The 21,751-nt window shown below is 53.5% G+C and overlaps 1 protein-coding gene across 5 annotated transcripts in view; it reads left to right on the plus strand.

Annotated features, from left to right (window-relative positions):
• Positions 1-18,566, plus strand: part of LRRK1 (leucine rich repeat kinase 1) — a 126,051-nt gene extending 107,485 nt beyond the window's left edge. For 4 of the 5 annotated variants that reach the window (XM_032391250.1, XM_032391249.1, XM_032391251.1 and 1 more), the window contains 9 exons: positions 1,286-1,483; positions 2,502-2,779; positions 4,656-4,850; positions 5,624-5,775; positions 10,972-11,089; positions 12,113-12,229; positions 13,946-14,796; positions 15,136-15,237; positions 17,109-18,565. In XM_032391250.1, the coding sequence (XP_032247141.1) occupies positions 1,286-1,483; positions 2,502-2,779; positions 4,656-4,850; positions 5,624-5,775; positions 10,972-11,089; positions 12,113-12,229; positions 13,946-14,796; positions 15,136-15,237; positions 17,109-17,286 (2,189 nt within the window). In that variant the 3' untranslated portion in view covers positions 17,287-18,565. Of the gene's footprint in view, positions 1-1,285; positions 1,484-2,501; positions 2,780-4,655; positions 4,851-5,623; positions 5,776-10,971; positions 11,090-12,112; positions 12,230-13,945; positions 14,797-15,135; positions 15,238-17,108 lie in introns of all 5 variants that reach the window. The other variant, XM_032391253.1, reaches the window with a different exon arrangement.
• Positions 18,567-21,751: the final 3,185 nt, after the last annotated feature.

Here is a 21,751-nt window from a genome sequence, read left to right on the forward strand (position 1 = left end):
CTTCCTGCACAGAAAAATCCAAGAGAATCTACTGACAAATGTGAGAGCCAGTAAAAGTTTCACGGAGGTGCCAGACGTGAGCTCAGCCTCAGAATTCAGCAGCGTTCTCATGTATGGCAGAGACCCATTGCTAGAATGCAGCATTAAACTGTAAGGTGTGGAGGGATAGTGAATATATACCGTTCAGTTGAGTTCTCATTTAAATCCTAGCGAGGATGTGCGTGCCTGTGTGTGAGAGAGCGAGAGACAGATCTCACTCACTGATTCTAAATGCGTATAAAGTGACAACATCCCAAGAACAGCTGGGACAGTCCTACAGAGGGAGGCAAAGGCCCAGCAGATGTCATGACTTACACCCCTGCAGACATGAAGGCAGTGTGCTCCGGGGCGCGGCCAGGCCCGCCGGGGCGCAGACACAGCCGTGCGTGTGTGTGGGAAGCTGGTACATAGCGGGGATGACATCATGACTTAGAGCGGAGAGGCGGACCGGTCGCTAATTGAGGCAGACCCTTGGGTCAGACTTTACACCATAGTCAAAAAATAAATGCATAATGGGTTGAAGAGCCAATGTGAAAAACAAGTTTTATACTCAAAAAACAAATTTGGCTGGCCTACACACAGATCTGGCACAACTGATGCATTTTAACTGCCAAGGGTTTTTTTTTCATGCTGTTTAAACCTCCGTGTCCACAAATCCCTGATTTTAAGATCTGAACGTAGGGGAGGAATAGATTGGGATGCAAGAGGACAAGCAGGGCCTGGTGGGCCCCGCTTGGTGACCTCAGGGCCAGCCACAGACTGGTGGGTGGTGTCCTGCCCCCCCTGACTTGGCAGGAGAGGCCCTTTGCGAGGGGGTGGGGGGCCTCAGGCCGCCACCTTGCAGGGGTTACAGCGCAGACTGGAAATTGCTCCCTCCTGCCAATAGACCTTGCTCCTCTGACCTGAGATGATGTGTCACAGGCCCGTGGTGGCCCCAGGTTTCTCTCTGGCTGAGGAGAGAGTGCTGGTTCTTTCTTGTCTTTGGCGGTCCAGGCTACTGGCGGGGAGTCGGGTGAGCATGCCCTCAGCATCCCTGTGGCAGCCGGGGCCTGGTCACCTTCCAGTCCTGCCGCTTGAGCCAGGCTCTGGGTGACACTCAGGGATGCAGAACTGGAATAGGCTTAAATGCGGCCCCCCCGCAGCCCCTCGAGTCCCCGTGGGGCAGCTCTGCGTGTGGCAGGACCCCCACCCGAGCGGCCCAAGAGGGGGTCCCCGGGCAGCACTGATGGCCACGCTCTCCCTGCAGACACCATGCTGAGGCACCTGCGGGCCACGGACGCCATGAAGAACTTCTCGGAGTTCCGGCAGGAGGCCAGCATGCTGCACGCCCTACAGCACCCCTGCATCGTGTCGCTCATAGGCATCAGCATCCACCCTCTCTGCTTCGCCCTGGAGCTCGCCCCTCTGGGCAGCCTCAACACCGTGCTGTCTGAGAATGCCAAAGGTACCAGTCGCGCCGAGAACATTCCAAAGGGATTGCCTGGGGCCCGGCCCCGCCAGATACAGCCCCTGGGAGGCCAGAGAGCCCATGGCCGGCAGCAGAGGCCCCAGGGAAGCTGGATCCCCGGGGCTTCCCTCCTCCTGCCTGGCCTGGCCGATTGAGGCAGAGCACACCTGCCCCACGGCTCCCCTGGCCAACTCCCTATGGGCGAAGAAAGGCACTTCACCAGGTCTACACCCTGAACGGTGGTGTTGGCAAGGCTGCAAGAGCTTATGGTTTAGAGTCAGACGGGACTGCGTTCCAAGTCCTGGTTCTCTGCCATAATCCCGTAAATTAGTACCTCGTTTACTGGCCTGTAAAAGGAGGATGGTAATAGTCCCACTGAGGGGGGCAGTTGAGGGTCTCAAATGAGGCAGCCCAAGGGGGCCTGAGCAGTAGCCTCGTGCCCACAAGCCCACCAGCCGCGTAAAGCTCTCCTTTCCCCGGAACGCACAATGCGTGTCCACCATCGTTCAAACTCTGAGACCCTGGGGTCAGTTTTATCTTATTTTTTAATGAAATTTTAAAATAATTTTCCTCAGGAAATGAATAGGGAACTAACTTCCAAAGAGCTGACAGAAGGAGAGGGGTAGCGGTCTCTTGACTCAGGCAGAAGAAACGCATTAAACTCAAATCGTTTCTCCCTCAATGGAAGAGAACTTTTTTTTTAATGAAGCTCTTATCCCCGCAACCCACTGCTTGACAGTAGAGCAAACTTGGCCTGCGATGAATTTTGAATCCTTGCCCTTTTAGTAAAAACACCAACAATTCCAGGCATGAAATACCATGAATGAAGCTATAACAATGAGCATCTCTCTGCTAAATACGGTTTTATTTCAGAAGGTCATTCTCTATCTCCACTGGCATCCAGGATGGGGAATGATGAGAAGTGTCCGTAGAATATAAAGTATCTGGGGAGAGAGAAGGTGAGAAAAGACTGCTGTTGTAATGGTAGTTTGGTACTTCTTTCTTCTTTGCAAAGATTCTTCCTTTATGCCCCTGGGACACATGCTCACCCAAAAAATAGCCTACCAGATTGCCTCCGGCCTGGCCTACCTGCACAAGAAAAACATCATCTTCTGCGACCTGAAGTCGGACAACATTCTGGTCTGGTCTCTTGACGTCAAGGAGCACATCAACATCAAGCTGTCGGACTACGGGATTTCACGGCAGTCATTTCATGAGGGTGCCCTCGGCGTGGAGGGCACCCCCGGCTACCAGGCCCCGGAGATCAGGCCTCGCATCGTGTATGACGAGAAGGTACCCACAGCCCGGCGGCACCTGCAGCTTCTGAGCTCTGTTTCCCCGGGCACTCTCCTCTCCCTCTCCCATGCTCGACCAGGGGGCTCTGGCTTGAACCAGAAATGCACAGGGGTCTGTGCCCACCTAGGAATGTCAAGGTTAACTTCTCCTTAGCTTCAGGAACAGTGAAGTCTCCGACCTCTGAAGTCTCTAACCTTGATTCAGAGACAAAGTCAAGGTGATACACAGTGGACAATGAGTCCAGGACAGAAATGGGTCTGCATTTGGCTCCCAGCTCTGCCATTTAGACATATAAAATGGGGACAGTGGACCAGCCTCCTGCGGGCTCATGCGGAGCAGTCAGAATAAGGATGGCAAAGGCTCCTGGCCCGTAGGTGCTGTCCCCAGTGGCAGAGATGGCCGAGACAGCATGGCCAAAGCCAGGAGAAGAGAGTGAATTCGAACAGGACAAGCGTGGACTCCCCGAGCAGCTGCATGGCCAGCCTCGGCCAGGATGTTAGCTGAATGTTTACCTTCTTCCCTGAAAGCTGTTTAGTAGATGCAGGCAGGCAGACAACCTGGAACCAGCTTCCAGCTAGTGTTAGCCCTGGTTCACCAGTCACCCAGCCCTGAAACTCCCCTGGTCTATAATTTTTCATTATTTGGTGGTTTGCAGATGAGTCATTGCCTAATTGCTTCAAGAATGACCTAAACAGCGTGTAGTCCCCATGCTGTACGTTACGTCCCCATGATATTTTATAACTGGAAGTTTGTACCTTTTGACCACCTTCAAATAAAAAAGGAAAGAGAATGACCCTAGTGGGGGTGCCTGGGTGGCTCAGTCAGTTAACCATCTGACTCTTGGTTGCGGCTCAGGTCATGATCTCAGGGTCACGAGACTGAGCTCCATTGAGCTTGGGATTCTCTTTCTCCCTCTCCTGCTACCCCTACTCCATCCCTCTAAGAAAAAGAATGACCTTAGCATGTGTGGGTTAACTCATCACCTGTGGCTATTTACCAAAATAGAAAAGGCAAATCAGAGTGATAAAAATAAGAGCTTCTTAAGTAGCAGGTGATACAGACCAGGCACCTCGAAACTAAGATTGTAACAGGAACCTTCACATCGAAAACTCTCAGGTCTATGTCGGCCATTCTCCTGCTAAAACGTTACCTCTCCACCCTCATGGAGGCCGAAACTAACTTCTCCTTTTTGGGCCCTTTGATGACATTAAAATTAGAGGAGTCAGCATGTTGTGATTTAGGAGACATTCCCCCTTTATGATTTGCATACACTGCCCTTCTAGTGCCAAGCTCATTTAGCTGAGGGTCCATGTTCTCCTGCCTTTTCTTGAGTCTCAAGGATAAGGAGCATGGCATCCTTGGACACCTTAACCAGTGCCTGATGGCTAGCAAGGTCTCCGTGTGTGTTCATTGGACGGATGGGTGGCTGGATGGATGGATGCATGGATGGAAGGAAGGAAGTATGGGAGGATGGATAGGCATATGGACAGAAGAACAGATCATCGGATGGCTGGATGAATGGGTAGACGGGAGTATAGATAGATAAATATGCAAAAGGATAGGCAAATGGGTGCATGGATGGATAGATGGATGATAGATGAAGAAAAGTAGAGGGGGAAGGGGGAAGGGAGGGAGGAGGGAAGGACTGGAAGGTGGAAGGCTAAAGGGGCAGAATAATGGATGGTCAGATGGCTGGTTGGATGTTTGGACAGGTGGGGAGTGATGGATGCATTCATGGATGGATTGATGACCGTCTCCCTTTGGGCAGGATCCCTGGTCCGATTGTGTCTTCTGCTCCCTCCGTCACAAGGCCAGCTTATGAAAGCTGCTGGGCCCAGGCAGGGGACCTGACTTGGCTTGCCTCTTTGCCCAGGTAGACATGTTCTCCTATGGAATGGTGCTCTATGAGTTGCTGTCGGGACAGCGGCCAGCACTGGGCCACCACCAGCTTCAGATTGCCAAGAAGCTGTCCAAGGGCATCCGCCCTGTCCTGGGACAGCCAGAGGAGGTGCAGTTCCATCGGCTCCAGGCCCTCATGATGGAGTGCTGGGACACGAAGCCTGAGAAGGTACCTGAGGGCCCGGGGCCTGGGGGCCTGGCACCTCCCGCCACTGTGGTGGAGGCTCTGGATCTCCAGAGTACACATGTATGTCTACTTGCCCATCCTCACTAAGGGTCTAGAACGAAGGGGGCAACCCTTCTCTGCTCACCTCTTCTAGAAAGAGATAGGTAGATATTGCTCCTCATACATCCAGCTTATTTTCTTTGCATGCATGTTACTCTCGGGAAAAATGAGCTCTCCTTTTCTCCCCAGCCTCTGTGTCACACCATCAGGCAAGCATAGCATCCCAACCCCTTTATAGCAGTAGAGTCCCCACGCGAGAGCAGAGAGAATGTACGCATCTCTTTCTAGAGTAATGGGGAGCAGGTTTGCTCGTGAGAGCAGGAATCATGATATCATTTTAAAGCTTAGCTGTTTGGGGGGAAGAGGCCAGTGGTTTCAAGGTTAAAAGGCATTTATCAAATTAGAGGGTGCGGATTTAATGAATTGGGAGTAAAATAAGGTCTGAGAAAAATTCCCCACAAGGCTGTACGTCCGTGGGCACGGGGGTTGGAACATCAGAGTTTGAGCTAACCTGACCACCTAAGTTCAGGTTGCTAAGGAGAGTGATGACCCAGGCTGCCAGACACTCTGGCCCCTGAAGTTGTCTTGGCCTCTTGTTTTGAGCAGTTCCTAGTCCTTCCTCCCTTGTTCAAGACCATTGGTTTCACGGGCAGGATAGGCATCCGTCTGGTCATAAATGACTCTTGCTCACAGCTCCGGTGGCCTCTTTCCCTCAGCGACCACTGGCCCTGTCGGTGGTGAGCCAGATGAAGGACCCGACCTTTGCAACGTTCATGTACCAGCTACCCTGCGGGAAGCAGACCACCTTCTTCTCCTCCCAAGGCCAGGAGTACATGGTGGTGTTCTGGGATGGGAAAGAGGAGTCCAGGTAATGTCCTGAGGTTGGCTGTGCCCTGCTAGTATCAGAGTGGGGGGGGGACTGTGGAATTGGGGAGCAGGCAGGGATGACCATGGTGAGAAATGTCTAGTGGACAGTGGGTTAAAAGCCTGATGGAGTTCGCTCCAGAGAGAAAACTTGAGTCCACGCAAATAGATAGGCATGTAGGCGTTTGTGGTTAAAAGAAGCAAAGAGAAGGTGGGGTCTGCCAGGGTGCATGGGGTCAACAGAGGGCTTTGCTTTTTGTACCTGTTTTTTTCCTTCTTCATCCCCATCCCCTATTTCACCCATCCCCCCAGCCCCCCTCCCCTCTGGCAACCACCAGTTTGTTCTCTGTGTTTATGAGTCTGTTTCTGTTTTATTTTTTCTTTTGTTTTTTAGATTCCACATGTAATTGAAATCATATGGTGTTTGGCTTTCTCTGACTTATTTCACTTAGCGTAACACCTCCACGTCCATCCATGTTGTTGCAAAGGCCAAGATGTCATTCTTTTTTATGGCTGAGTAATATTCTATGTGTGTGTGTGTGTGTCTGTGTGTGTGTGTGTGTGTACCACATCTTTATCCATATGGATGGACACTTAGGTTGCTTCCCTATTTGGCTACTGTAAATAAAGTTGCAATAAGCATAGGGGGATGCATACATCTTTTCTTTTTTTTTTTTTTAAATTTATTTGAGAGAGAGAGAGCGCGCACGAATGGGGGGTGGGGGGCAGAGGGAGAAGCAGACTCCCGGCTGAGCAGGGAGCCCGATGCTGGGCTCGATCCCAGGACCCCGGGATCATGACCTGAGCCGAAGGCAGACACTTAACGGACTGAGCTACCCAGGTGCCCTGCGATGCATATATCTTTTCAAATTAGTGTTTTCATTTTCTTCAGGTAAATACCCAAAAGTGGAATTACTGGATCATATGCTATTTCTATTTTTAATTTTTTGAAGAACCTCCGTACTGATTTCCAGAGTGGCCGCGCCAGTTTATACTCCCACCCAGAGTGCACGAGGGTTTCCTTTTCTCCACAGTCCCTCCAACACTTGTTGGTTCTTGTCTTTTTGATACTAGCCCTTCTGATAGGTGTGAGGTGATATCTCATCGTGGGTTTGATTTGCTTTCCCCTGATGATCAGTGATGTTGAGCATCTTTTCAAGTGTCTGTTGGCCATCTGGATGTCTTCTTTGAAAAAAATGTCTTTTGAAGTCCTCCGCTCATTTTTTAAGCTGATTGTTTTCTTGGTGCTGAGTTGTATAAGCTCTTTATATATTTTGGATATTAACCCCTTATCAGATTTATCATTTGCAAATATCTCCCATTCAGTAGGTCGCCTTTTCGTTTTGCTGATGGTCTCTTTTGCTGTGCAAAAGCTTTTTAGTTTGATGTAGTCCCAGTTGTTTAATTCTGCTTTTGTTGCCCTTGCCTCAGGAGACAGATCCAAAAAATATTGCTAAGCTTGATGCCCAAGAGTTTACTGCCTCTGTTTTCTTTTAGAAGTTTTATGGTTTCAGGTCTCACCTTTAGGTCTTTGAGTTTATTTTGTGTATGGTGTAAGAAAGTGGTCCAGTTTCATTCTTTTGCATGTGGCTGTCAAGGTTTCCCAATACCATTGATTGAAGAAACTGTCTTTCCGCTCATTGTGTATTCTTGCTTCCTTTGTCATAGATGAATTGACCACGTAAGTTTGGGGTTATTTCTGGGCTCTCTATTCTGGTTCTGTTGATCTATGTGTCTGTTTTTGTGCCCATACCCTCCTGTTTTGATTACTGTGGCCTTGTGTATAGTTCAAAATCAGGGACCGTGGTACTTCCAGCTTTAGTCTTCTGTCTCAAGATTTCTTTGGCTTTTCGCAGTCTTTTGTGGCTCCATACAAATTTTAAGATTATTTGTTCTAGTTCTATGAAAAATGCTGATGCTGTTTTGATAGGGATTGTATTGAATCTGTAGATTGCTTTGGGTAGTGTGGACATTTGAACAATATTGATTCAACCAGTCCATATACACGTGTCCATTTATTTGTGTCCTCTTCAGTTTGCTTTATCAATGTCTTAAGTTTTCAGAGTACAGGCCTTTCACCTCCTGGATTAATTGTATTCCTAGGTATTTTATTCTTTTTGGTACAACTGTAAATGCAATTGTTTTCTTAATTTTTCTTTCTGCTAGTGTGTAGAAACATGACAGGTTCCTGTATATGAATTTTGTACCCTGCAACTTTTCCAAAGTCATTTATTAGTTGTAATAATTCTCCCATCCTGGAAGGACTCTGTTTTAAGATGGGTGCTATTTGCAGCTTGATGGCAGAAGAAGTAAATGATGCCGGGGGTCAGGGAGAGAGGACGGTGACTGGGGTGGAGTTGCTGAGTAGTGAGAGGGATGGGGGACCCAGAGCCAAGCAGGATTGGGGCCCTTACATGAGAATTTGTGGGCCTTCCCTTCTAGTCGCATCTTTTTCTCAGGGAAGTGGCAGGAAGGACGAAAGCACGGGGAGAGGTTTTGAATATTCGAGAAGATGACGTGTGACATGAGCACTAGCGCATGAGACCAGGGTGGTTGCAGGACAGCACTGAAGCCCGCTGGAGGTTGGAGGTCAGGTGTTGGAAATGAGGCTCATCCACAGGGTTATGAGTCCCCAGCACGGTTTGCTGCCCGCAGATTGCAAAATAGGCAACAGCTGGTTTTAAGCAGAGTTGGGTTTTTGGCAGGAGGGAGAGAAGGGTATGGGTGGTGGAGGTATTTTCAAGAGGGTCATGACAGAGATGGATCATGGAACCTAAGTGGGGCCATAAAATGGATAAAGAACAATGGAAAGTACCAGAGAATCCTAGATCTTAGCAGAGTGTAAACAAAACCAAAAACCCTGTGATGAGTTATGATAGTAGGTGGAATGTTCTGGAAAACTCAGAGGTAGAGGTCAGAAAATAGGTCCTTGACACTGAGTAGGTGGGAGGGGTGCAGATATTAGTAAAGCCGGGATCCGATGTGCAACTTAGGGAGAGGGTGGCTGGGGTAAAGTGGGAATAAGATCACTGGGAAACGAACAGGCAGTCACAGAACCAAGATGCCAGGGTATTGGAAAGATAGACTTTGCAATCTCCAAAAACCCATCTGGTGAGATCCTTCAGTCCTGGTCAGAGTATGAGGTCTCTCCCCTAGTGGGACATCTTCAGAGTCACGAGAGTCACGGGGACTGAGTGTTCTGACATAAGACATGGTCTAAGAAACCATGCCCTAAGGAAATATGTATATTTGTGCGTGTGTATATTTATTTATTTTTACTAATATTTATATATGTAAATATATATGTTTTCAGTAATTACATTGCCGGGCATTGCACATTGTGATATTTGGCATGCAAAGTATGAAAGACAGGTTAAATTAAAAAAAACCTGTACTTCTGAATTTAAATTTTTGGATTCATGATAGATTTTATCTTTAAGAAAAATAAACTCGTGTTTCCTAGTCCTGCCCGTTGAAAAGGCCTAACAATAATGACCACCTACAAGTGATGACCCCCGAGACCCAGGTGGTGGTCTCTAAGTGCCAGAGGGAACCAGAGCTTATTTGAGAAGTGGATGACTCCAGGTCTGGGACAGGAAGATGGCCAGAATATCTGACACACCAGAATCAAGGATGCCATCAGATACTCGTGAGGGTAGATTAAAGGGTTTTAGGAGTCAACCCAGAGAAGTTCCTACTGGCCAGGGATAGGGCAGTCGGCCATTAGTGAGAAGAATTGCAGTGGGTTGAGACACATCAAATTTTTTAAATTCATGCGTTTCTAGTGCTACTTAATAAAAACAAACAAACTGGGGCGCCTGGGTGGCTCAGTTAAGTGTCCAACTCTTGATTTTGGCTCAGGTCATGATCTCGGGGTCTTGAGATCAAGCCCTACGTCAGGCTCCATGTTCAGCAGGGAGTCTGCCTGAGACTGTCTCTCTCCATCTCCCTCTGCGCCTCCCCCTGCTCATGCTCTCTAAATAAATAAATAAATAAAATCTTAAAAACAAAAACCCCTCATTGATCACCACTGAAGGCTCCTAGAGAACCAACCCATTATTTTGAAAACTAGTATATACAGAAAGAATCAAGGTTTTATTCTGCCTTTCCTATGTGAACTCTACCCCAAGGTCGCAAAAGAGAGAAAAGGAGGAAGTTTCTCTTTTTAGAATAAATGAAGCTAATAAATGAAGAGGGAATGCCAGAAATAGAATGTCAGCCTTTTGCAATCTCTACTGAAATAATGGGTATAAGGCAGTGATCATTCATGGTCACAAAAGGAGTGAGAATGGGACATCCCCAGTAGAAATCCACACCCCCAATCCCCCAATGAGGAAATGTTCTTACCTTAAAAAAAAAGCAAACAGAATCTGATCAAGACTCGAGATTGGGAGCAGGGGGATGAGGCAAATGGCACCCCAGGTGTGTGGGGACCACACAGGACACCCCCAGAATCCTCAGCATATAACCTACGAGAGAAAAAAGAGAAAGGGGAAGGGGAGAAGCCGGTCAAGAGACCAAGAGACATAAGACCCGTGGAAGTGTGGGCAAAAGATGTGTGTGACCTGGGTAAATAACTTCAGTCTCCGCCTCAGACAATGAGGACACTGGGTACCCATGGGGGACGGGGGGGTGGTGGGGCAGGGACAGAAATGCTAGGGGAAGGCCAGTTCCAGGGAGCAAACAGCGGCCCTCATAAACGACAGCTTGTTAGTTCTCAGAGCACTTGTGTTGGGGGATGTGTTTCAAGGACCCCAGCCTACTCTGAAATGAACCCATCTATCTTTGGCCTTGACCTTGTCTACTCAGATATTGAGGGGCTCCCCTGTTCCTGGGGTGAGGCACGTATGGCAGTGGGAGGGGTGAGAGGCTTTGGTGGAGGTGCGGCCACCGTGCCCCTTCTTCACACCGGCGGGCAACTTCTTGGACCCTCCAACGTCACAGACAGAAGAGAGCCTTTCTTCCCATTGGGAATGCCCTCTCGTTGCCCGAACGTTCAAGCAAGGGAGGCAGAATCCACCTGTGCCCAGTGCCGTGAACGGTCCTCAATTCTCTCAGAACGTGGCCAAATTCAACCCTGGGTTCGAGGGAGTGGACGAGGCAGCTGATGGCCTCCTCCAAGGCTGCTCAGGCCAAGCCAAGAGAAGGGAGGCAGCCCCTGGCCACCGTGCACTGACCACACGATTGTCGCCGACTCTAGGAACTACACCGTGGTGAACACGGAGAAGGGCCTTATGGAAGTGCAGCGGATGAGCTGTGCGGGAATGAAGCTAAGCTGCCAGCTCAAGGTCCAGAACTCTCTGTGGACAGCCACCGAGGTAACTGCCTCCATACAGGGCTCTCATCGAGGTGGGCAACACAGGGCGCAGTCCGCGGGGGCGCCAGATTTAGCAAATAGGAACACACCATGCCCAGGTACATGTGATTACCAGATAACCCCAGCCCGCACGTGTGAGACCCCCAGAGCAGTGCCAGCAGCCCTGTGAAGCAGCAGAAGCATGTCCCCAGGGGCAACAACCTGCCTCGTCCCTGGCGGGTGATCGGGACTCAGTCGAGAGAAGTCTCAGGTGCAGGATCCCAGCAGGAGCACCCCATTAGGCTGGTGAAGCCACTGGGTTTCTCATAACACTGCCGGGTCTACCCAGCGAATCCACTCAGCTCTGAAGGCATTTTGCCTTCACGTCAAGGAAGTCAGCGGAAGGCCCAAGGGGCTGTCTTCTGAGAAATCCAGAGAGACTGCCCCAATGGATGCTCTGAAGCTACGGAGCTGTGGGGGGCGGAGCAGGGGCAGGAGATGGTGCCGCCCGCCCAGACACACAGCGGAGGGCAGACAGACGTGTCTGTAAGCATGCTCATCCCTGTGTAACCCCCACTAGTGAAAACTTGGAAACAGACTGAGCTCTGACAGCAAATTGGGTTGTGGGCAGCGCGGAGGCGCTCAAACACGGTTCCCTCGCGGGCTCACACACGGTTCCCTCCACCCGCCGTGCATCGTCAGGAGAAAAGTGAGGAAACAGCACAGTCAGGTGGTCCCACTTTTGCCAGGAACGTGGAGACACACACACAAACACCCTGGGGAAATGGAGTCTGGGCCCCAAATCCCCAGGTGAAAATTACTCTCTAAGTAATGGGGTAGGGGCGATTTTATGTTTCTTCTTTAAATTCTTCTGTCATTTTCAACATCTCTACAAAGCATAGGAATATGCAAACGACGAACCAGAAAGCCCCAATGCATGTTGGTTCCTAAGGCACAAAGGGATTCCCGAGGCAGAAGGGACTCTGGGAGAAAATGGCAGGCATGTTCCAACCTGGGTCTCATGTTGGCTCGTCTGCCTCTGCAGGACCAGAAGATCTACATCTATAACCTCAAGGGCATGTGCCCCTTAAACACACCCCAACGGGCTCTGGACACCCCGGCGGTCGTCACCTGCTTGTTGGCTGTGCCTGTTATTAAAAAGGTGAGGTCAGGGGGGAGGTGGGCTCCCAGATGTCTGACTCTCCCTTCCTCTTCTGTTGGGGGGGCCCCCACCCTCGGCTTGGGGGAGGGAGGGGCTACGAGGAATGGGAGCAAAGCCAGGCCCTCTTGGACCGCCAAGCCCGGGTCAGGTCACAGTCAGCCTTAGGGGGACAGGTCATCATTAGAGCCTTTCCAGGAACCTTTTTTTAGAAAAAAAAAAAAAAGTCTGAAATCAACCCTGGAGTCGTTTAGGACCGTGCCCCATGGGCGAGGCTGGGCAGCTCGGGACCCGGTCCACCCCAGAGCCCGGGAGAACATGACACAAAGCGTTATTTAAGGCCACTGCTGGCCAGAGCCCCTGAGCCAGGGAACCAGCACCCGCACGACCAGAGGGAATAAAGCCGGCTCTGTGCAGAGCCTCCCTGTCAGGGTGCTGCCCCGTGGCCGCGACAGCAGGCCCCTGCATTCTTGCACGCGCACGTTCACACCCAACCGGGCCGTGGGGCTCACCGCCCTGACTGGGGCCCGGAGCCGGGGTTCAGATAGAGACGCTGCCTCTGTTTGCTTTGGCTGCTTTCTTTCCTAAAATTCTGAGGATGGATTTTGATAAATGTTCTTAGGGCTTCTTGACCTTGCTGTTGAGCTAGAAGCTGGTTCGCTCGTGACCTTGGACAGCCTGGCCTCCCCAGTTGCCAAGCAGCTCCAGGTCCCAGGAAGGTGGCTTTCTGCTGCTCATGAAGCCTGGGTCCCCGCTCTGGTGGGCCTTCGGTTTTGTTCTCCTGAACTCCTCCTGCCCCACCTCAGCCCTCGCCAGGCGTCCGGGCTTTGAAGCTGCCCTCTATTCCTGGCTCTGCAGAGATGCTCCAGGAAGCATTGTGTGGGTGGTGGTGCCCTGCCTCAGGGGCTCTGGCCAGCAGTGGCCTTAAATAACGCTTGGTGTCATGTTCTCCCGGGCCTGGGGTGGGCCCAGCACCCAGCACCGTCCCTGCAACTTTGGCTATAGAAGATGGCATGCTTCACTGCGGGGGCGGAGGGCGACCCCAGGACCCTTGCACTGCCAGCTAGGCATTTCAGAGTAGGTGTGGTAAGCGGGGAGTGTAGGCACAGGGTCCAAGAAGCGCCTCCATGAGAGGGTTAAGCTGGAAGCGATTTCTTCAAGCATAGGCTCAGCAGGCACGCATCGTCTGCTGGTACAGAACGCCGGGTGGAGTTGCAGAGATGGACGAGACTCAGCCCTTCCGTGCGGCAGGCCTGCACCCTGCTGTCACGGAGCCCCTGTCTGGTGGGGGCGGCAGGCAGCGGTGGCAAGCACACCCGCACGCTACCCACGACTGCTGTCACGTCAGTAACAAGCAGAGCTCCCGGGAAGGAGGGAACCACGTCCTGCCTCTGAAGGAGGCCGGTGTGACCCGAGGGAGAAGGCAGCCGCCTCCCGCTCACACTGCCAGAAGCCAGCCTGAGCAGGGCCCCTCCCCTAGGTGCCGTGGGCCACTCTTCCCCGGCACGCTGCTCTCCAGCTCACAGCAGGAAGGGTGGGTGGGTGGCTCTTCTGGGCCTGACTTGCACCTGCTTTGGGTCCTGCTGGCGGCCCCCGCCTCTTTGGGAACATTGCTCCTCTGGGTGAGCTGCGGTCGGTGCGGAGATGAGTCTTGTGCCCACTCTGCTTCTCTCCTGGCCTGCGTGAGCCTCACAGGCCGTCCTGCCTTTCTCCCCGCAGAATTCCTACCTGGTGCTGGCAGGCCTGGATGACGGGCTTGTGGCGGTGTTTTCCATGGTGCGGGGTGCCCCGGACCACAGCTGCTCCTACCTGTGCTCACACACGGCCAACAGGTCCAAGTTCAACATCCCAGATGAAGACACGCGGCAGAACCCCTACCCCGTGAAGGCCATGGAGGTGGTCAACAGCGGGTCCGAGGTCTGGTACAGCAACGGGCCGGGCCTGCTGGTCATCGACTGTGCAGCCCTGGAGATCAGCAGGAGGCTGGAGCCCTACTCGGCCCCTTCGGTGGTCACCTCGGTCGTGGGCAGCTCTGAGTGCCGCGGGGAGGAGGTCGTCTGGTGCCTGGACGACAGGGCCAACTCTTTGGTGATGTACCACGCAGCCACCTACCAGCTGTGCGCCCGCTACTTCTGCGGGGACCCCAGCCCGCTCAGAGACATGTTTCCTGTGCGCCCACTGGGCCCGGAGTCCCTGGGCAGCCACGCAGCTGGCTCCGAAGAGCCCGAGGGGGACTCCATCGCGGACGTGAGCATCATGTACAGCGAGGAGCTGGGCACGCAGATCCTGACCCACCAGGACTCGCTGACCGACTACTGTTCCATGTCCTCCTACTCCCCCTCCTCTCCCCACCGGGCCCCCGCAGCCTCCTCCAGCCTGCCCTGCTCCCCGGCAAGCTCTTCCAGCGTGCCCTTCTCCACCGACTGCGAGGACTCCGACCGGCTGCACGAGCCCGCCGCGGGCTCCGACAGGTCTGAGCACGACCTGACCCCCATGGACGGGGAGGCCTTCAGCCAGCATCTGCAGGCCGTGAGGATCCTAGCTGTGAAAGACGTCATCTGGGTCCCCAGGTACGGTTCCCACGAGCGGGGCTCGCTCCTGTGCTGGAGCCCAGAGGGATCGCTTCGGCAAACCCGAGAAGGGCCAGCGTGAGCGCGCTCACCTGCTTCCCTCCCCCCCCACCACAAGGCGGAGCCCCCCACCCCCACCCCCGGGCAGCTGCGATTCAGTTTCCCCCTGGGAAAGGCCTTTGGGGAGGGGGGGGCCAGCTTCGGAGGCCTGCCAGTAACTCAATCCACTCTCGCCGAGTCGGCGGGCTGGTTGCCTTGCCTCAGTGCCCGCCAGCTCCATGTGCCCCGGGGAGCAGGGCCCTGGACAAACGCTTCCCCTTCTCGGTTTTGGTTTCGCAGGCGCGGGGGCGACGTTATTGTCATTGGCCTGGAGAAGGAGGCCGGCAGCCAGCGGGGCCGCGTCATCGCCGTCTTAAAAGCCCGGGAGCTGACTCCGCATGGGTAAGCCTGGGGGCGCCTCCTTTAGGCCCCGAGCTGTGGTGTGGGGAATCGAGGCCCCTCCGCCAGGCCACCCGCCCCCCCCAGCACAGTGGCTTCTCGCGCTTCTGTCCTCCACAGATAAATGCCACAGTGGCCATAAGGCAGAGAAGGAACAAGATGGGGTCCTCCAGGCAGCTCCGCGGGGCTCAGCAAATACCAGCGGAACCGGGCATCGGCCACGGGTCATGGCAGGCTGTTTCTGGGGTTCCCAGTGCACCTGCAGACCGAGTGTCCTGCCTGGGGTATATGTCTCCAGGGCCGGAGTCCAGCTGCAATTGACACGGGGAGCCGGGTGATTCACTGTCCTTCCCACCGAGCAGGAGGGCCCTTCCTGGGGTGCTCCACCTGCCCAGATAGCCCCTAGGGGAGCCACAGACCTAGCACGCACCACCCCTCCCCATGCCCAAGCCCGGGCTCCGCCATAGCTCCATACCCATCTGTTGGGGGGTCCTACCTGGAGGCAGGCCAGACTCCACTGTGCGGGTCATTCTGGGGCAAGGCAGCCTATCCGGATGCAGGGTGCATGGCTGTGGGCTTGAGAGGCTGGTGTTCCCAGTGTCCCCTGGCAGCCAGCAGGATCCACGCCTCACTTGGTCTACTGAGCCCCAGCCTGCAAATCTCCTTTATGGAGAAATCCCATTCGGCCTGTTTGCCCCAGAGTAGGACGACGGTGAAAGGGGAAACACCTATGGCAGGTCCCCTCCCTTGCCCGAAAGCACCGAGTGTTCTCCAAGAGTCACCGGATCCCTGGACCCCTGCTCTGCCAGTGATTCCAGAAACACGATCTGGGTTTTTTGTTTTTGTTTTTGTTTTTGTTTTTTGCTGAGCCCCGGCTGGGTTTGTGGGCTGAAGTAGTTACCAGATCACAGGTTGGGGGCTGGGGGGGGGGGTGGCTTCTGGGGAAGAGGCGGGTCTGTAGAGCCCAGGCCTGTGGACCTCAGATCGCCCATCATTAGTGTCCCTGAATTTTTCACTGGTGGTGTTTTTCCTATTCAGCCCCCAAAGGCAGGTTTACCAGGAGCCAGGCACACTCTTTGTAGGGAGAAAGCAGCCCAGGCAGCCAGCTGACGGGAGGGCCGTAGCCCGATCCCACCAGCTTTTGGCCGTGCGTCTGAGACATTATTCCCGCGGCAGATAGCTAGTGAGTGTCCGCAGCGTGCAAGGCCCCGAGGAGGCCAGAGGCCCTGCACGTCATACTGGTTTGCGTGCTGGCCCCGGGGCAAGGCGGGGAGTGCTGGGACATGGGCTGCCCGGTCCTACCAAGGCCCAGCAGGAACCGTGTGGTGTGTGCACAGATCAGCAAAAACAATCCACAGCCTCAAAAAAACAAATGCCTCCAGTTAGGGCACGTTGGCACGGGTTTCCATCGGACCTACCGCCCTGCATTTCCAAAGCACTGGGAACATGGCATGGGAGGAAGAGCCGGGCCTGAGCTGATGGCAAGGGAGCCGAGTAGGTGCTTCAGATCCACTGGGGGCCCATGACAAGCAGCAATCAGAGTTGATGGTGCTTTCTGGACACTTGGGGGTCGGGGTCCAGTGACAGAGGCTACCTGTTCTCAGAGCATCTGTGGCCTTCCGTGGAATGAGTGCCTCACAGACGGTCCCCACGAAGGGATGCACTAGGCTCTCCTTCAGTTAGGAAGCCTCTGCCCACAGGCGGGATCCCCGGGGGAAGCAGGTGCATCAGAGCACATCCCTGTTGCCAGGCCAGGATGTCCAGATGCTCCCCCCCAAGCCAGGCTCCCAAGAAGGTGCAGACTGAGGGGCCTGGCCCCAACCAAGTGGGGACCCCTGCAGGTTTTCTCAGACCCCCCCTCCCTCTCTCTGTAGGGTGCTTGTGGATGCAGCCGTGGTGGCAAAGGACACAGTCGTGTGCGGCTTTGAGAACGAAAACACGGAGTGGTGCCTAGCTGTCTGGAGGGGCTGGGGCACTAGGGAGTTTGACGTTTTCTACCAGTCCTACGAGGAGCTGGGCCGACTGGAGGCTTGCACGCGGAAGAGAAGGTGATTCCTGTGGAATGACAGTCGTGGAGACCTGGCTGCCCCGGGCCAGTGGCTTGACCCCCCTGCCTGCAGCCTGCCGCCCCCCTGAGGACCCAGAAGATGGACTGGGTTCGCCCATGAACCACTTGCTGCTAGAAGTGCCGAGAAGTTACCACCCTGGCCGTGGTCTGGGGGGCTCCCCGGTTCTCCAGAGCAGAGTTAGCTGCCTACCTCCATTCTCCCATTGCTGGTTTTACAACCCAAGAGAAGACGGTGGGGCCCAGTTGGGAGCAACTCCCCCTGCCTCCTCCATCCACTTCCAGGAGCAGGGGATGGGGATCCCACTCCACACTGGGTCACACAAAGCGGGGCTGGGTCTTCACGGCACAGTTCCCTCCCCAGGTCTGGGATAGCATTACACTAGAGGCTCTCAGTTGGAGAGCAGTTCTGGGCAGGGGAGGAGGGGGCCATGACCTCTGCCCCTTCCCCGAGTGGCCTCCAGGCTCTCAGCACATTTCACAAGCCCCTGGGGGCTCCAGTGCCCCAGGGCCCCGCTTGGGCAAGCTGAGATCAGATGTCTCCCGCTCAGGAAAGTCTCTGTGTGAGAAGCCCTCAGAAGGACCCTCGGGGAGGAGCGCTGCCCAGTCTGGGGGAATGAATGAGTTCCTTTAAGTGACCCAGCCGGAAAGCCAAGAGCTAACGCAGGGCTCAGAGCACCCACTCAGCCTCTACATTCTTCTCCCGCCGACAAAAGGCAGGGGAAACTCAATCATCAGGACTTAAGAAAGGGCCGTGTGTTTATAGCTTTGTAAAGTAAACTTGGACACAGCTGAAGCACAAGCCCTGTTTGTTTGCACATAATAATCTTGTTTATCACTTTAACAAATTAAGTAATAGCTCAGTAGTTAGGCCCCGGTTGTGAAATCACATCGTATGGGGCTTCTACCAAATTATGCATTTGCTCAGCATTGACTACACACATGTACGGCAAATCTAAAGAGCAAAATTGTTAATGGGGGGTTTATGGGTCTGACAGCGACCGATTTTATAAATTATGCACACACACATGCACACGTACCACATGGTTCCCAAGAGGAATCACTTAAGGCTGCTGACCCCAGAATGGCGGTGTGAACATGAGGTCATACTCCAGTTCAAGTTGTTGACCTTTTCCTAAAATTAAGTTATAAAAATCAAACTTAAGATTGGCTGGGATATGCGGGCAAATGTGGTTCCTTTTATCTGAAAATAAACGGATTCTCTTGAGAATGATGTGACAGCCTGTGTCTGTAGGGTGAGTAGTTGGGGCACAGGCTCTATCCGACCCAGGCCCACTCGCTGCCGGGGTGGAATGGGCAGCCCCCCCTTGCCCACAGCTGCCCCCATGCAATCAGCCCCCTAGCAGCTTCCGAGAGCAGAGACAGCTGCTCTGTCAGCCTCAGCCACCCCACTTCCTTTTGCTGGCCTGGGCATCGAGTCCAACAGGGGCTCCGGGCCCGTGCCTCCTGCCCACGTCACTGCCACGTCCTGCCCTGGTCCCTCAGCTGGGCCTTGGTGCTCACTGCTCTCCTTCCCTTCCCATCCCAGCACCCCATAGCTGCCCAGTTGCCCCGCAAATGCACATTTGCATTTGGTCCTGTCTTTCTCCTGCCCCCATCCCGCCCTCTACAACCTGAAGCCAGACTGCTAGGCTAATGCTCAGGGCCCCCACGATCCTGTCCTAACCCACATTTCTGACCTGGCCTCCTCCCAGCGCAAGGCCCAAGCTGCTGTGTGGAGAGGCCAGGCCTTTAGCCCACGGCTTCATGGAGCCGGCTTAGGGCAGCTCTTCACAAAAGTTAGAAACCATGCAGGAAATGGTTTCACTACATAAAAATTAGAAACTTAAATGGAAAAACTACCAGTCAACTGGGAAAAAAATATTGGTGACAAATGAGAGAAAAAATAGCTAATTTATCTTATATACAGAGAGTTTGTAACTATTGATAAGAAAGAGAAAACACAAAAGGAAAACAGGTAGAGGACATAAATAGCATTCAACCTCACCCAACAGTTAGGAAGTAGTCATGAGGACAGCAACAAAATGTCATTTACTATCCTCATGTTGGCACTCCTGCGGAGATCTGAAGGCACCACGTTGGAAGATCCACATGTGCAAAGGCCCTGTGGCGGGAATGAGCTGCTGTGCTAGAAGGACAGATGAAGAGCTGGTGGGACTGGAGCATTTGGAAGAAGGGGGAGCTCAGAGGCCCGCTAGGCATGGCTTTGTAGGCATGGATCTCCATCAAAGCTACTGGTAGTTTTAAGCAGGGATGTTTGATGACCTAATTGTCTTTAAAAACCACTTTACTGAGTGCAAAGTGGGCTAAAGGGGAGTTAACTGACAGCTGGGCCACCCCTTAGAGTTAGCAGGCCCACTTAAGCATTTGATCCTGAACTTCCCGTGAAAGGGCCCAATGCAGCAGAACAAGAATGTCATTGCGGCATCGCCTATAAGTGGCCCCAAACAGGAAACAACCTAAACCTCTAGCAGGAGGAAAGTCAAAAATGCCTGAACCTCCAACCCTGCCGTACTCTGCAGCCGGTCAGAGAAGGCACCGCCCTGCTCCGACATGATCTCCGGGGTATAATAAATGCATTGTTTTCCTAAAAAGCAACTCACAGTGTGGTGTGTCTAGAGTTACTATCTGAGTGGAAAATGTACAGCTCCGCGGGCACGCACAGGGGAAATATCCCAAAGGATGCCCAAGAGTCTGGTAGACATTGGTTGTCTCTGGGAAGGAGAATTGAGGGCTGGCGTAGAGTGGAAGGTCCTTAGGTTTTGCTTTATACTTTCCTCGCTGCACTATTTGAATTATATATAAGCCTTTCCATGATTGTAAGCCAGGCTGGGAGGGGACTTCTCCCCTGGACCCCAGGAAGGACACACCTTGGCCTTGGTGTGCAGAGGTCATGGGAAGTGCCCATGGAGGGTATCAGACCCAGGGGCGGGGCCAATAATCTGTCACATCCATCTGACCTCATGGCATGGCTCAAGCAGAAACCCCACCCCCATCCCCCGCTGTCTTTGGGATGTAGGCAGAGAATCCCAGGCTGAGGAAGACAGGTGGGAGAGACTGGGGACAGTTGACAAAGGCCAATGGACTCTGACCTTGGTCTGCCCTTGCCCTGGTATTGTGAACACGTGCAGCCCAGCTGCCGGGTCAACACCCCCCGCCCCCAGCAGATGAACACCCAGCCTCCTCCCACCTCCCGCCACCACCCTGCACCAGGGAAAGCAGCAGCTTTTCTTACGACCAGTCACCGGCTGGTCACCATCTTCCACGGCCACTGATTACTCGGAGTCTCTGCAATGCCCCTACCTGGAGGTGCACTAGACCCCACCTCCCTGCACAGCCCCTCAGACAATGGGAATGGGTCCTGCTTTCTCTGCTGTTCCTCTTGCAGAAAGTATCTGCTGAACCTCCAAGGAGGCATGGGGACACAGAATCCCCCCACTAAGGCTACAGAAAAACAGCATCGTGAACCCCCTCTAGATGCCAGCAGACTGATGCCCTGGAAGAAGCCACAGCTTCTGGCTTGTCAGGGCCTGGGGCCTCAAACCCTCTGCCTCCCTGAGTGCCTAGTGATATTTCCCATCCTGGGCAGAATGGAGCAGCCTTGAAGGAAATAGGGGCGGGGAGGTGGGGGCAGTTAAGTAAAATAGCCCTTAGAGAACCACTGGCAGAAACTGCTCAGTAACAGACCCTGCTTTTGTTGGTGCATCATTTCTCAGCCTCCCTTACAGGGAGGGGTGGGCCTGGGATGGAGCTCAGCCAGGGATGATGTGGAGATGGCTGAGGACAGCTTTAGGGAAGCACCATCAAAGGGCTGACTCAGTGGGAGCCCCTTCAGCCCTGCCCCTGCCTCCCCGGTCCTCAACAGAGCATGAGGGCAGGGCCTTCTAGGGATGCCAGGAAGACCTTGGAACAGTGATGGAGAGGCAGCCCTCCATGCCAGCCCTGGATGCTGACCTCCAGTCTCCTCATTGCCTCATGGACCAGGAAATCACTTCCTTGTTTAAACCAGTATTTGCCAGCTCTCCACTACTAGCAGCCCAGTGCAATTCCTAAATGTTCGGGTGTATCTTCCACTAGCACAGCCCGAGCCCCTAGGCAAACAAGTGATGCTCTCAGGCTGTCCTTAACAAGCTTAGGCAGAGGGACCTGCGCAATGATGAACTGGAACATTCTGTGGCCAGACCCGCCCCAAGAGTGGACATGGTCTCTAGATCTTTTCCCTGGAACAACCACAATTACAAAGAGGTCAGGATTGCATCCTAGTCACCCAAAGGCCAGCTTTGATGTCCTGCAAGTTTAAACCTTCAACTCTGAGCAAGCTACCCCACCTCTGTGGCCCTGATGTCTTCTTTGTGAAATGGCATGACAACTCTCACCCTGTCAGGATCAGGAGAGAGTGTATGTGATAGCCCCAGCCCAGCCCCCTACCCA

This window comes from Phoca vitulina, unplaced genomic scaffold (assembly GCF_004348235.1).
Source record: "Phoca vitulina isolate PV1807 unplaced genomic scaffold, GSC_HSeal_1.0 scaffold61, whole genome shotgun sequence".
Classification (NCBI taxonomy): Eukaryota; Metazoa; Chordata; class Mammalia; order Carnivora; family Phocidae; genus Phoca; species Phoca vitulina.